At 41.9% G+C, this 15,628-nt stretch overlaps 1 protein-coding gene and 1 long non-coding RNA gene across 4 annotated transcripts in view; one reads left to right on the plus strand and one right to left on the minus strand.

Moving 5' to 3' along the window:
• Positions 1-4,723, minus strand: part of LOC109299875 — an 18,990-nt gene extending 14,267 nt beyond the window's left edge. The window contains exon 1 of the long non-coding RNA XR_002098042.1: positions 4,712-4,723. This is a non-coding gene — a long non-coding RNA (uncharacterized LOC109299875). The remainder of the gene's footprint in view (positions 1-4,711) is intronic.
• A 1,243-nt stretch (positions 4,724-5,966) lies between these two features.
• The window catches only part of RNGTT (RNA guanylyltransferase and 5'-phosphatase), a 467,131-nt gene continuing 457,469 nt past the window's right edge, over positions 5,967-15,628 (plus strand). For 2 of the 3 annotated variants that reach the window (XM_019520359.1, XM_019520361.1), the window contains exon 1: positions 5,967-6,076. In XM_019520359.1, the coding sequence (XP_019375904.1) occupies positions 5,990-6,076 (87 nt within the window). In that variant the 5' untranslated portion in view covers positions 5,967-5,989. Of the gene's footprint in view, positions 6,077-9,285; positions 9,430-15,628 lie in introns of those variants that run through there. The other variant, XM_019520360.1, reaches the window with a different exon arrangement.

Consider the following 15,628-nt stretch of genomic DNA (forward strand, 5'->3'; position numbering starts at 1 on the left):
CATGAAGCCAGCATTGTCCCATATAGCCCAACACATATTTTGGCTGTGCGTAAAAACGAACTAGAAACTTTATTCACAGGCTCAGGGCCCCCAGCTAGATCCTTCTGTTTGTGATTGAATCAAAACCAACTATAACTTCATTGGAATGAGTTAAAACCGGTTTGCTGGGCTGTGAACTAGGAGTTGTGTTACCAGGAGTAGCTGATAGGCAGCAGCGTAGCAGAAGGAAGGCCAGCTTGCTGAGTGGACCAGCAAGGCCAGTAAAAAAAGGAGAGAAGGTCATTAACACCCACAAAACAAAGTTTAGAAGTGATTATTCCCCTCTGTTTGGCACTGGTGAGGCCACATCTGGAGTACTGTGTCAAGTTTTGGGCCTCCCACTACTAAGGGATGTGGACAAATTGGAGAGAGTCCAGCTGAGGGCAGTGGAAATAGATGGCTGAAGCACATGACTTTTGAGGAGAGGCTGAGGGAACTGGGCTTATTTCCAAGAGAAGACTGGAGGGGAAGGGGTGGAGATTAAATAACAACCTTCAGCTACCTGAAGGGTAGTTACAACGAAAATGGGGCTAGACTGTTTTTAGTGGTGGCAGATGACAAAACAAGAAGCAATGGTTTCATGTTGCAGCAAGGAAAGTTTAGGATAGATATGAGTAAAAACTTTCTCACTAGGAAGATATTAAAGCACTTGAATCAGCTATTGAGAGAGGTTGTGGAATTACCTTCCTTAGTGGTTTTTAGACCCAGCTAAACAAATAGCTGGTTGTGATGATCTAGCTGGGGATGGTCCTTCTTTGAGCAGGGGGTTGGACTAAAATGGCCTCCTGAAGTCCCTTCCAACCCTGATCTTCTATGATTCCAGCGGCAGGGGAGGTGGCCTCAAGGGACATATTACCTGCCTCATTCAGTTTATTCTCTGCCACAGCAGAGAAGGCATCCTAAGAGTCCTAGTGGTTGCCTTTTTCTGTCTAATCCCTTCATAACTTAAGCTGATTGCAGGGGAGGTGTGAGGGTGCAGTCTACATTGGGGCCTTGGTTGCAAGTAACATCTTGCAGTAACAAAAAGCTGCCACCCTGAACTAGATTACACGTCAGTTTCACAATTGTCCCAACGTTCCCCTGTAGTGTTGGTGAAAACTTCAGTTGGGTTGGTTTACTTTATTACATTTGGAGAAAGTTTGTATAAGTAAGAGCAGGCAGGCATTGGCATTATTGACTGGGAAAGAGGGGCAAAAATTAGTAGCAGAGGGGTTAACCTAGAATTAGGATGCTCTGTGCTGGGAAGAGGAAAAGAGGAAGAGTATTCCTTCTGGCAGCCAGAGAAAGTTGATTGGGCACCTGCTGGCCAGACACTGTGAAAAATGGAACTCTTGAGTAAAATGCAAGTATAGTACCTTGTATCTCAGCAGGCTCTATTGTCCTGTTTGTCAGCAGCTAAAACAGGAACTTGGCTTCTCATCAGGGTGTTGCCTGATGAGTGCCCAATCAGTTAGTCTAATTCTCTGGCTAAATGGTTTCTGGTTAATTGTCCAAGTCCTGCAAATAAGAAAATGAGTGATTTTTTTGCTTTGGCAATGGGAATAACAGGTGAGGATGATAGTTATGCAAGGTCTTTGGGTACATATCTAATCTTACTAGATGTAAATAGTTGGTACCCAGAGAACCTTGTCTGCCTATATCCTTAGACCAACATGGCTACAACCAACAATCCTAAAGCATGGATGATAGTTACAGCACTTGAAAATATACCAGGTGTTTTGCAAAAGATGGAGAAGAAATGCCCTTGTACTAAGGAGTTTGCTTTAATGCAAAATGTAGCTCCCTCGTGTTAGAATCTGCAGAAGTAGACCTGAGAGAGGAGTTTACAAGTTACAGAAGTAGGAGAGAGAGGATACAACATGTAACAAGATGAAGGAGTGTGTAAGACTGGGGCAGGGTATAGTCTTGCATATTAAGAAGTGAGGAAATAGCACAGAGAACACCAGGGGAGAATGTGGTGTGACTGATGGAAAGAAGAACAAGTGGAATGGAATTAGGAAGGGAAAATATCTAATAAAATCAAGTGATACATTGAATTAAAACTTGAGATGCTTTCTAGTTGTTTGATAGCATGTTTAATTTAAATAGACTACACAAACTCCATAGCTGTTTCTTTTGGCTGCAGAGGAATGGCTTTGGGAGAGCATGGTAGCACAGTTTTCATGTCAGTTAGTATGTTTAATGATGGCGCTGACTCATTGAAGAAATTTCCAAGTTCTTTGTCTAACTGACTTTCCTTTTGTTTTCCTCTCCTTTTCCTAAAAGTTGCGTATTTTGTAAATGCATAAGATTGTGTTATAATTCCAGGACGTATTGAATCATAGTGCTAGTTTAATTTATACTGTTGTACGTGGAAAAGGGCATGCAGCTTCTACTGGTCTGTGACGAAAATACCTCCAGTGGTTATTTGCATAGTTTCTCTCTCAAAAACTTTGATATGCATAGAAGTTAATAAGATGATATCCCTTTCTGGCTCCATAACTTGTGCCAGTGGATGTCTCTTCTTTTCTGAGGATTCCATACATGCACTTAACTGAAATACATATTTTTTTTTCTTTGAAGTAACAGAATTTAAGGGTTTTATTATATGAATTGTCTTGATAAAGAAACAATATTTTGGGAAAACATGGGAGAGATCATTGGAACATCAAAGAACAGCATATACTCATTTGTATGAAACCATTCTAAAACTTTTCATGCTGTGTGAGAACTGATAGATGCTGTAGAGTCCGTTGCTCATGGCATGCATTACACACTTCAGTGATCATATAGAATGGTTTGTATTCAACATATTTTCTCTTTCTCCATTCCATTCAGCCTATCCTGTGGGCATGCTTGACCCCATGTAGATAAAAGCATCATGCACTTCTAAAGAGAAAACAAGTTTTAGGAGACAACATAAAATATTTTAAATTTTATTAGGTAAATTCTCCCCAGATGTGGTATACTATCTAGAGCAGTAGTTCTCAACTCGGATGCTGTATCACGAGCATTTCTGCCTCTGCCATGACCAGGGAAAAGTGGCCCATGTGCCTCGTGCACAGCCAGATGGAAAGAGCAGCAGTATGCTTGTGTGCTCATCCTGCTTTAGGGTTTTCTGATAAAGCTAAAGCATGAAGGAGAGTCTGTTCATGCCACTGTCCTTCCTAGTCTGCCTTATGCCCTCCAAGCTCCTCCTGAAGAGTCACCTAGGACAATTCTACCTGCCCTTTACATCTGTTCCTGGGAGATGCTGTGCAGAGTCATACTGGCAAGAGCTGTGGCAAAAGCAGTCTCCTGCAGGCTTTAGTCTTATCAGGTAATCCTAATGAAGCCGGATTGCAAGTATGTGCCTTAGCCCTTCCCAGTCTGGCTGTGGATAAGGCATGTGGGGTACTTTGCCTGGTGGCAGCAGCATCCTGGTTAAGAAGCGCTGAGGTAAGTTGAGCACTGTTAGAGGTGCTGCATTTTCTATTGTAAAAGTTTCAAGCTGGGAGGTGACAGGGTGTTGACTTTTTCTTTTAGATAAATTATTAACTGCATTCTGGATTTTCAGCAACCAGCAGTGCTGGGAAAAAATGGTGACACCGTACTACTTAACTAAATCTGAAAAAAACTTTTCAGGCCAGTTTTTAATAGTCTTTTCAAAACGGTTTCTATAAGTAAGCCTTCTGTGTTCCACTCTAGATCAGTGGTTTTTCACCTTTTTAGGTTCCAGGCATCCTTCCATAACTTGCTTGAATTTCTTTCTTCAGTGTATGCCACGGAAGTTGAGACCATGCTTTCCTTCTCTTCCTATCCCTTAAATCTATAAATAATAGAATATTAAATAAATAAATGTTGAAAATTGAAGTAAATCTGTTCCATCTGTTTCATTTTTCCAATTTTTCCTCATCATCCATAGACAACCATGATCTACCATGACTATCTACTTGGTGTGTTACCCTTAGTATCAGCATCGTTAGGAGGTTTTTTACGTCAGCCACAACGTTAATGTGGCAGAGTACAATTGTTGAGTTAAGGTTTGATCAAACATGCTTTTTCCCAGACTTTATGCTGCTTGGGTTTTTTGAGTGCAGTTTTCTAATAAGTGATGAGTTACCTCAGTATAATTTACAGCTTGTGTTTCTGCAGAAATTAAGCTTTTTTTTTTTTCCTGGCTATTTCATGGTTGTAGGAATGTGGTCACCAGGAAGTGGATCTTGATCCACTGGTAGATCTTGGAGTCTCTTGGAGTTGATCCAGGGCTGGGGTGGGGGGGGCTGAGTGCCTGCATGTGAGGGTGGGAGGGAAGGGGTGGGGATTGATCAACCATGGTGAGGGACAGTGCCAGAGAGGCAGGAACAGGGGTAAGTTAAGTGGGTCTCTGGCCAGGTGGGACTTACCTGCTGTGGGGAGGTGCGCCTCCAAATAATTTTTTTGCCTCTATCTGCGCTCCCCATCCCTCCCCACAGACTTATCTGCTGGGTGGGGGAGGGGGGTTGCTTTTAAATGCCAAAGGTGGTCTGATTAAAAAGGTTGGAGACCACTGTTGTAGGATATGCACAAGCAAAGAGTTTGGGTGCCGATTTTTCTGCCAATTCAAAATTAACTTGACTTTTTACATGTTATATCAGTATCTAGAAATGAAAATTATAAGAATTACTTGGCTGTAGTACTTATTTTAAAAAATATTCATTTCATGCCCCTAGACACTTTTTAAAATGTTTTTTTCTTTTTTAATATTTTAAAATGCATTTCTTAAATACACATATGAATTTTTCAGGGTCAGCTGGGGCCAGCTTTCTTGATTTTTTTCTTTTCCTTTTTTTCTGTATTTCCAAACTGGGATTTATGTAATATATTTTCATACTTTAGCATAATTAAACAGTTGCTACTTTGTACAGATATATATAATCTGAAATCTACTAAAACTTTAAAAAGACAAATGCTAGTAATCTTTTATGAAAGCCATGACAGTTCTGCTGGGCCTGAATGAACAATAAAGTAAAGCACTTACAAATTTTAAAAAAATAAGGCTCCAGGCAGTGGTTGTTGACACTTATTAAGAAGAGGCTTTTTTAAGTCCTGAACTTACTAAAAAGTACATCTCTTCAAAATTAGGAACATTAGGTAAGGATGTTGAAAGTTGCTGTTCCATAATGTTTGTGGAGAGATCTCTTCTACAGTGAAGTTCTATAATGAAAAGAGCGGATAGTAAATGGATACTTAATGCTGTCTTACTCCACTACAGCTGCCTTTGGCATATTATACACAGGGGAACGATTGGAACTGACACTTGTAAACTGACAGTTGAAAATCATATCTTTTTGCTGACTGTGCTGAATGTAAAGGCTTTGGTTATTTGCTTTAAATTGTAGTTAATAGGCTTAAATCAAACTAAGAGGCAGTCAGATACTTCAGAACATACTTATCTAACTTTTTATTGAAATTCCATATGAGCTTAACTAAAAAATAATGTAGTTTTTATATGTTATCACTGGAGCGCCCCAAGGGATAACAAGGACCAACGGTCATAAATTCCTCCAAGACCGTTTTAGGTTGGACATAAGGAAAAAGTTCTTTACTGTCCAAGCCTCCAAGACCTGGAATAGACTACCTCCGGAAGTGGTGCAGGCACCTACTCTGGACTCATTCAAGAAACGTTTGGATGCTTATCTTGCTGGGATCCTTTGACCCCAGCTGACTTCTGCCCCTGGGGCAGAGGGGTTGGACTTGATGATCTTCAAGGTTCCTTCCAGCCCTAACATCTATGAAATCTATAATTAAAAGCTAAATAATGCCAAGTAAGCAGCTTTACCTGTATCTCTCCTGAGCTTGTTTTTAAGTAAGGGTGGACTTAAGCTACAAGTAGAACATATTTAAAATCACTGTATTGCACGTGTGCACATGTATAGATAAATGTCTATATATTTAAATATACTATGACATTTTATTTTGTTTTGCAGGAAAATTTTTACCTCTAAAGACAATGTTAGGACCAAGATATGATGATCAAGTTGCTGAAGAAAATCGTTTCCATCCCAGTATGCTGTCCAATTATTTAAAGAGTCTGAAGGTAAACTTAATTTTGTAAATATATCCTACCACTTAAATGCAACAGTTTTTAATCTTACTATGTTAATGTATTTTCATTTGTGTATTTAGCATTCCCATATCTTTTTCTTTTCTTCATTTTTATAAAGAAAATATAATAGCTGACTTCTCTCAGGATTTTGGTAGAAATGTTTTGTCTTGTTAACTTAACATTATAAAAATTTCTGTGGCTAAATGGTTTCACTAGCAAAACTGAACTTCCTTTCTTGTGTATACCCTTTAGTGAACATTAGCATTATTGTCAGCTGAAGCCCATTTAAGTTTTGCATATAAAATTGTGTGTGTTCTTTTTTGCTGAGTGCTCTTAAATGAAGAATAAAAGGCATTTGGGATCTATTTAGTGTACAGGCAACCCCTGCTTACCGCGGTTTTGCTTACTGCGGTTTTGCTATAGCGCTTATTAAAAATACCTATCTGGTTTCACTTAGTGCTCAGTGGTTTCGTTATAACACTCAGCACAGGGGGTGGGGTGAGGTAGCGGCATCGAGTGAAGCAGTGAGTGGCAGCCAGCGAGGCCCAGGGTGGGGTGGCAGAATTCCAGGGTCCACTCTAGCACATGGTGCTGCAGCGGGTGGGGAGAAGCAGTGGCGAGAAGGAGCAGGTGGGGGGCTGGGCAGCATAAGCATGGAGCCTGGGCTGGTGGGGCCCAGGGCGGGATAGCAGGAGCCTGGGGTCCGCCCCGGCACGTGGTGCTGGAGCGGCCAGTGGGTAGAGAGGAGTGGCAGTGGCGGCGAGAAGGGGTGGCGGGGCGTGAGCACAGGGCCTAGGCTGGAGCCCAGGGCTACAAGAGCACGGGGCCCGAGGCCAGGGCCAGTGTAAGCCAGTGCTCAAGGATGTGTGCAGTGTCCCCCGCCACAGTGGAGCCAAGCCTGCAAAGCCCCGCTGTCCCTGGTCTGCAGCCCGTGACCTGTTCCACTCCGGTCACAAACTGACTTGTCGGAGCCCTGCTGCTTGCTGTTAATCCCTGGGCGGGCAGGTTCCCTAACTCAAGCCCCACAGGCAGGGCAGCTGGGGCCGCACCGGTGGCCTGTGGGTGTGGGCTGGCAGGGGCCATCACAGCAGCAGAACAATGAGGCCAGGAGGAGCCGATGCTTTCCCTGGTGGGGCCCGCGCAGTGCCTTGCTGGGAATGGCAGGGCCAGGGCTGGCAGGAGTGCAGGAACCAATTATATTTATTTACATTAAACCCTATGGGAAAATGAATTTCACTTAATGCTGTTTCTCTTGGCGCTTGGTTTTTCCGGAACCAATTAAGAACACTAAGCGGGAGTTGCTTGTACAGACTGATTGTAACAACTGTGATATCAAAAGATACCAATACAAGCTGTTAAGATGCACCTGTTGTATCTGCATGACTAGTGATACAGGTGTAGCAAAATGATTCTGTTTGTTTTATGGCTTTGCTTCATCCAGGCTCAGTTAAAGTGATTTTTAGCTAATTTGTATCTCCACAGGGTCATGCAGATGTCACTGTTAGCTTGTCACAGCTGCCATGCATTTCCTGATCAGCCACCCCCATCAACAGCTGCTTCTAAAGCAGCTAAATACACATTTGTCCATACTCACTAAAAACATGAAGGAGCTTTGCTCTTGCCCAGTGATAAGAATTGGATTAGAAGGAGTTCTAAGTTCTTGCCCCTGTTCTGGGAACACTTATGTGTTTTGAATTAAAGTAATTGGGTAAAATGCACGAGCAGTAACTGGAATCCAAAGGCTTTGGAAAATGGATTCTCCAGTGGTAAAGACAATTTGTCATATACAGTTGTTAACTGACTCAAGTCCATTGAAAATTTGTACTGTGGATAACTGATTCACAGTTGATGCTTGGTTCCTGCCTGTCCCTACAGGCTTTCATGTCCATGTGGTTACCCCAGATATGCATGAGAAGTTGTGGGAGAAATTGATCATTCTGGGTGGGGTTTGTTTAAGTGGCAAAATGCTGTTGCTACTGTAGATACTTAGCCATAGTGATTAAAAGAAAGCAGTAAGATGTTTTCTGACTAGGACTAAGAAGAATTTTTTTCATGTGACCATTTAGTCCATAATGACTCACTGCAGGGTTTCTTGTCCTCTTCTCTGAAGTATTTTGTAGCAGTGCCTGACAGGTGGGAAATTGGACTATATGGGAAAATTGTACCGCTGTCTGAAATGGTATTGTAACTCCTTCCTTGTGATATTACATAATATTTCTCAGTAACAGACTGGTGAAACAAGACGTCCCCAAGAATAGTCCTTTGCATTGTGAGGCTGTTAATAGACGTGCTGACACAGCCATTTTAAAGTCTCTGTGGGCATGTGTGATAAATGGAGGATAGTATCCACAAAGTAGATGAAGACTGTAATGTTAACATAATGAAAGTATTAGGTGACTAATATGCACAAGTAATGCTATTTCTTTTGCGTTAGCAGCTCTGCATCAGTGGTTTGCATTACAAACTTCACTGGCAAAGATCTTTACACTCAATCACAAGTTTCTCAACCATTTAACATACACTTCCCTCTTAGTAGCATCATATGGAGTGAACCGCGCATGGCTGACTGAAGACGCTGTGATTAGGTGAAATGATGCCATACCTGCTGGAACCAGCAATTCCCATGATAGACAAAAGAACCTGAGCTATGAAGGCACATGTTCAGCAACAGTGGAGGCCAAACTTTATGGCTGGCATATCACAAATTAGCCTTGCACCTCCCCTTCCCCCCTCCCCCAGGGCCAATTTTGTTCCCTTCTCCTGCTTTTCAGAATCTGCTTCTCTGCTTTCTGTTCTGTACTCTGTGCTCCCTGCCCTATTGCTCTGCTTTATGCTTCCTGGTCTGCTTTCTGCTGCTTGTTGTTTGCCGTGCACACCGCAGGCTGCCTCCGCCACTTGTGGCTCTCATGCGGTATGTTGACCACCGCGGTTCTAGAATATATTTCATACATGGTGAACTCTGGTCAGTTGGTGACAGTCTGGATCCAGAGTTCATACCAGCATTCCTTGGCTTTTATGATAGTTCAGTGAACAAATCAAAATCTTTGGGCTAGAGGCAAGTAAATTAAAATAGTGAATTTTTGAGTTAACTGTGAGGAAACATTTAAACGGTCTTTGAGTTTAGTATTTTGATAGTAAAACATTTTCTTATTGTCTATAAATCTTTGCCATAAAAACTCTCTTAATGGCATTGTAGAAGTTGTTGGAGATTATTGGCAGTTCTGACAAGAATTTTTGAGGCTTCTGATTTCTAGGAAGAAATGGGAGTCACTTTGGGATTTTGAAACCCAGGAATTTTTAAAATTCAAGTGGGGATGGACCTCTTTGTTTCCTTTCACTTCTGGGTAAGGATAAAGTGGAGCCTTTTGTATTATAGAGGTTGTTTGAACATCTTGTTTGTTTACCACATGATAATTATCCAGTTGCCTCACTGCATCTGGCTATGAGAGGTGTAAGCTCATTGACTTGCATTTCTGCTAAAATGATCAGTGATGTAGTAGTTAAATGGTATATAGTTTATCACCTTTAAAACAATAGATTTCAACAGTTCACGCTTCTCAGAGCTATTATTTTAAGTTGCCTATAGCTGTTATTTCAAGTTTATCTTTGTAATCCTTGCATTGGACACCAGTTAGCTTCAGGTGCAGACAGTCCATTTGGAAAATGGCTTTTAATTAAAATATGTTAACTAATTGACTTTTTTTTTAATGGCTCTTTTTTCCTTAGGCTAGGAAAATCCTAGAAATGTTAAACTTAACTTTGTACTTTAAACAAAGCTTAAGTTCTGGAGTCTACCTATAGGAAATACAAAAAAGGTCAATTAAGTGGCTGCATAATCTCAGAGCTGATTGGCAAAATGGGAGAAGTTTTCAAGTGTGTGTTTTGGTCATCAAAAAAGTAAAGCTACAGAAATGACATGTAATATAGGAATTGTAAGGTGGGTTGAACTGAGAAGGGAACAGTCAGGCTGGTGGTAGGTTACTAGTGGGATCCCTAAATGGTTGATCTGGGAATGGATTTATTTTTTGTGCCAAAGTCATTAATGAAAATACTTAAAAAGTGCTGCTGAAACTTACGGATGACAGTGTTTGGACCTTTTTTCTATCCAGGGGAGACTTGGATTGTTACGCAGAAGTGACTAGATAATCTGGAGGACTAGACTAACAGAAATGGGATGAAATTCAGCACGAGGTCATACACTCAAAGGACTAAGAGCCAAAATTCTTGTTACATGCTTGAGGCTTGCTAAGTGGGAAGAAAGACTTTGAGTATTAGATCACAGGGTGACTAGGAAGCAACAATGTGGGATGGCTGGGGGAAAAAGACCAATGCCAATCCTCAAATGGCTAAGGTGAGGAGGTGCTAATGTCACTGTAGAAGACCTCATGCAGATTACTACACATAGGTCCAGTCACTCATGTTTTTGAAAGATAAACTCAGGCTGGAATGAGTTGAGAGAGAGGCTACTAAGATGATCAGGGGAATGGAGAGCCTGTATTGTAAGAGGAGATTAAAAGAGGTTTGCTTGTTTAACCTTGTAAAACAAATGCTGAGAGAGGATGTGATTGCTGTCTATAAATCCATCTAGGCCAAACCCTAGGGAGGGGGAATAGCTACATCAACAAAAGGATAGTGTTAGCACAAGAAGAAATGGACATGCTGTCACCACAAATAAGTTTTTTTTTTTAAAGCTGGAAATTAGGTAGGTTCGTAACCCTTAGTGAAGTTCTGGAATACCCTTCTGATAGGAGTGGGTTGAAGGCAAGAAACTTGGCTAGTTTCAAGACTGAGGTAGATTATTGTGTTGAAGAGAAAATATGATGTCATGTCCTGGTAGCATCAGGGTACTATTATTGATGACCTATAGGGTCTCTTCTAGTTCTGTATTTCTATTTTTATAATTAAACCTACAAATTTTAAAAATTTTACTGAGAAATGATCAAATTCAGCTTTCAAATTGTTCACTCTCCAAATGTTCTTCATTTGAAATCTTTGTGTCTAGCACTTAATCATAATAATAATGTCCTTTTAATAGGTTTGAACCAAGTGTTTGTAGCATAAATATTTACTGAAAAAATGCACAGAGTTCAGGTTTCATAACAAATAAATATTGTTATACACACTGAAGTAAGGCAGCACTTTTCAGGGTTCAGTTTCAAATGTAAAACACATGAAGGCTGAGGGAAAAAATGCAGGAAATTAAACTGTTCTTGCTTTGTACTAGATGGCCAACTCACCAGAACTGCTGTTGCTTCATGATCCTGCTGTATTATCTGAGTTGTAAATGAAGTCTTCTATGCAAGTGTATGTGCATGTATGAAATATATATAACTAAGTGGGGAAAAGTCCAGATCCTTCCCTGCAAACGACCTGGATATGCAAAGAAAATAAATAGCAGTCAGAATAAATAGCAGTCAGGTAACTGTAGGTCTTTTTGTCATACTGGTTTGTATGCCTGCTTATGGAATTGTTGCTCTTAATGTTGAGCTTTGGAACATTTGAAGAGTAGATACTTCAGAGATGCATTTGAGAGTAGAGAAAGTGAGGAATTGCTCAGTCTCCTTCCAGCTTACTCTAGTTTTTCATACCACAGTGAACTTAAGGCAATGTAGTGTCCTTGGTGCTTCTCTTAGTTATGTATTCTCTTCTTTCCCCTTTTCTTCAGCCCTCTTTGGAGTTGTATTTCTGTTCTTTTATTTGATAGAATATAGGTACCCCTAGTGCAGAGCAGATAGTTCCTTTGCTTAGGCGCTAGTGATTAGGAAGGCTTTTCATGCTCGGGTAAATAAATCAACTAGTCTTTAATACCTACATCAATTTGGATAGTGTTTTGCCTAAGAAAAAGATCTTCTGCCTGGTGTAAATGATATCCCAGGATTTTATCTAGTCCATTGACAAAATTCCTAGATCTAGATCTTTGTGGATTGACCTTGTGGTGCTGCTTACTTGGGTGAACTAGGGGTAGGTTGGTGCCCACTAGAAGTGGGACAAAGGTGTTCAGATCCATCTACGATTGCATCATTCAGTACAATCTAGTACTGTAACTCTGAGCCAATGACTTAGAGCAATTCGGAGCCTGACATAAGTGTTATTAAGGTTCTCTAGTTGAAGTGGGTCCCTGCCCAAATCCAGAGATCCATGAGAGTTAGAGTAGTTTGGTGGTGATGGTGGTCTAGCACCCCTGGCTTGGGTGAATGGTTTGTCAAAATGGTTCAGTGCCTCAAAGCAGTGGGCAGGTCTCCTCCAGGCTTGCCTGGCCTTGCTGACTTCAGTGTTGGTTCTGTTTCTCTGTCTCCTAGAGAACTGTCTGCTGATGGCCAGATTAGTGAAGTTGTCCATGTTTCCTGGCTGGAATTCTAAGAGGCGCTGTGATTCTGCCCCCAGCTGCCTTCTCAGTAGTACTAGCACTGCTTACAGTTTTATCTGTTCTATGATAGGGCATATCTGTTCATGGGGAAAGAGGGATCTTAAGGGACATCTCTGAATTTCAAAACCCTTTGGCATTGATGCTTTCTGAAGATCCTTTTCTCATTCTCGAGCTAGGTGGATCTACCTGATAGGGCCCAGTTGGTGCCACACCACTTACAATTTCTGGAAATCACTAAAACTCTTAATTTTGTCATTTCTACATTTCCACCTCGGGTCCAAAAAAGGTTTGACATGTTGGCTGAGAGAGTCCCCAAATAGCTTGTATTTACCGTGTTGCATGATCAGTGGATTTGCATGCTTTTCCTGCTTGAGCAGTGTGGAGGGGAGGGAAAAAAAGTACAAGCTGCTAGTGGAACCATGATGGTGTCTTGGCAGTAGAGGTTTTGTTGTGGTCATATAGAATTTCCCTGTGCCTCCTCTTTGATACCAAAACCTGCTTTACACAAGTAACTGATGACTGATGGGCTCTCATCCTTTATTTGGATGTGATTGACAGCATGTTGTGTCCATCAGTGTTCTTTTTTTTTTTTTTTTTTTTTTTTTTTTTTCTTTTTTTTTTTTTTTTTCTTTTTTTTTTTTTTTTTCTTTTTTTTTTTTTTTTTCTTTTTTTTTTTTTTTTTCTTTTTTTTTTTTTTTTTTTTTTAGCCTTTTCCAGACTTCATCAGCTGTTATCCCTAGTCAGATGCTGGAAAAGCACTTGTAAGTTCTGGAATTTTTGGTGGCACCAGTTATTTGCTCTTGTTGTGTAGTAGTGTTCTTTATTTCAGATGAGAATTACTACCTGAACGATTGTTTTATCTTCTCATAGAGCAAATTCCTGTTTTATTACGTCCCTCCTAAAAGGAGGCCTCTTCCTGATCACTGATAGGACAGCCATCTCTATAGGATGACTCTCCAGCAACATGTTTGGGATGAAAAAGAAACCTATTTTCCTTAAGACAGGGAGGATGGGGGGGATAGGTATTAAGGTATTTGTAAATGTCTCTGCTTTCAGTCCACAGTAGTATATACATGTGTTTCTTGTCTGTGCAAAGCTCCTAGGATATGTTCATCTGTACCCAAAATGAGTGAGTCCTGAAACTCAAAAATGTTGTAATTTCCATCTGAAGGGCAGGTTTGCTACCAGCTTAACTTGAGTGTAACATAGACTGTCCTTTTTTTTAATGCTACTTGAGCCACTTTTATGTTTTGACTAATTTTTAAGATGGCATAATGCAGAAAACTAAAGGGTGGTACATACTGCTTCAGGAGTTCCCTTCTCATTTCTCTTACGACCTATATCAGTGATTCTCAAGAAGGGTGCTGTGACATACTTTTAAGGGTGCCACACAATATTAGCCCTGTTAGGTGTGCAGACTTCTACACGATTCACAAGATAACGCTATCCATAGTGTCAGAAACCTGATCTGTTGTGGTCCTTGAGTTTTTTGCGCTGGAAGAACTACTTCATTATTTTTCCATAATCAAAAAGAGTGAAAGGGATGAGCTGGCCTTTTTTCAAAGTGTGCCTTAAATGTAAAAAGGTTGAGAACCACTTATCTATGGTAATGGTCCCAGATGGTGGGCTGTGATGCTCACTTTTGTTTAGTACAGGAGAAATAGATTGTAATAATTTCTAATACTTTCTTGACTTGTCATCCAGAGCTGATGCTAATTTCGGCAGTTCATCAAGCATTTTTCACCTTCTGTAGGTTGTACAGGTTTTAAGTCTTCTATGAATGGGAATGTGTAGAGGTAAGTCCAAGAAGAAAGGGTATGCAACTATGCACTACCTGGTTTGAGTGATTGCATATTTAGATTCCTTATCCGGCTTCTCCACTTGTATGGAATCTTGGGTAAATAAGATTCTGAATGAAGGAAAGAAACAATGGGTGGCTGGTTGGTGAGTTTTTTCCACCCCCCTTCTTTTTGCTACCTTATTTCATTAAAGGGAAGAGTGGGGAAATTGGGAGGTCTTGAGTGGAGTTTCCCCGGGCTTTGTCCTGAGTCTGGTATTGTTTTAATGTCTTTATTAATGATTTGGACAACAAGACTGAGTGCATATTTAGCACACTTTAGATCAGAGGTGAGCAACTATTTTGGCTGGAGGGCCAGGAGTTTTACTGAGCTGTTGCAGGGCAGGTCAACATCTTCCCCTCCCCACCCCTGCCCCAGCCACGGCTCACAAAAACTCCCTAAGTGGCCCCTGTGTGCAGCTGGCTAGCTACGATGGGGCCATGGGTGGGTGGGGATAGGGCCAGGGCTGGGATTAGGATCCCAGGGCTGTGATAGTGCGGGGCCGGGACAGCCGTGATCTGCTGCCTGCACGGCCCTGTGATGGACATAGGCTTCATGAGCAGGGGCGTGCAGGGAGTGGATCGTGGCTCTGTCCTGGGCCCTGACCTCATGCTGCCACTGGCCAGTGATCCTAGGGTTTCTATGGAGACCAGCTGGGACCTGCATGGGGAGTTGGATAGGCAGGTGGAGCTGGGTCCAAGATCTTGGAGTGGTGACAGCGCAGGGCCAGGGCGCACTGCAGAGCCACGATTGGCTCCCTGCTTGCTCCTGCCCATGGGACCTGTGCCTGTTGCAGGGGCGTGCAAGCATCATATCATGGCTCTGCCCTAGGCCCTGGCCCCATGCTGTCACCGCTTCATGATCCCAATCCCTGGCCCCACCTGCCTGTCCTGCTCCTGGATGATGCTTCCTGCCTGCCTGCAGCCCCATCCCAGCCACCTGGCTGGATGGTAGTAGCAGCTGGAAGGAGCCACTGTTGGGGCTGTGGGGAAATGGAGTCTGGCTGCTGCTCTGCTATGTGCCTATGGGTGGGGGGACTGGATGTGCATGTCATAGCTGTTACCCCATGCCAGGGCCAGGTGGGGCCAAGGGACCCACTGCAGGCTAGACAAAATGCCTTTGTGGGCTGGGTTTGGGCTGCGGGTTGAATTTTGCCCACCCCAACTTTAGATGATACAAAGTTGGATGAAATTGCATTCACTCTGGAGAGCAGGACTTGGATTCAGAATGACCTGGATAGACTGGAGAAATGGTCCAGAATCAGTTTAAGTGCAAAGTCGGGCTTTTAAGATGAAATAATTGCCTGTACAAATACAGACTGGGGAATGATTGGCTAGG

Source organism: Gavialis gangeticus, unplaced genomic scaffold (genome assembly GCF_001723915.1).
Source record: "Gavialis gangeticus isolate Ggan-Ray unplaced genomic scaffold, GavGan_comp1, whole genome shotgun sequence".
NCBI lineage: Eukaryota > Metazoa > Chordata > Crocodylia > Gavialidae > Gavialis > Gavialis gangeticus.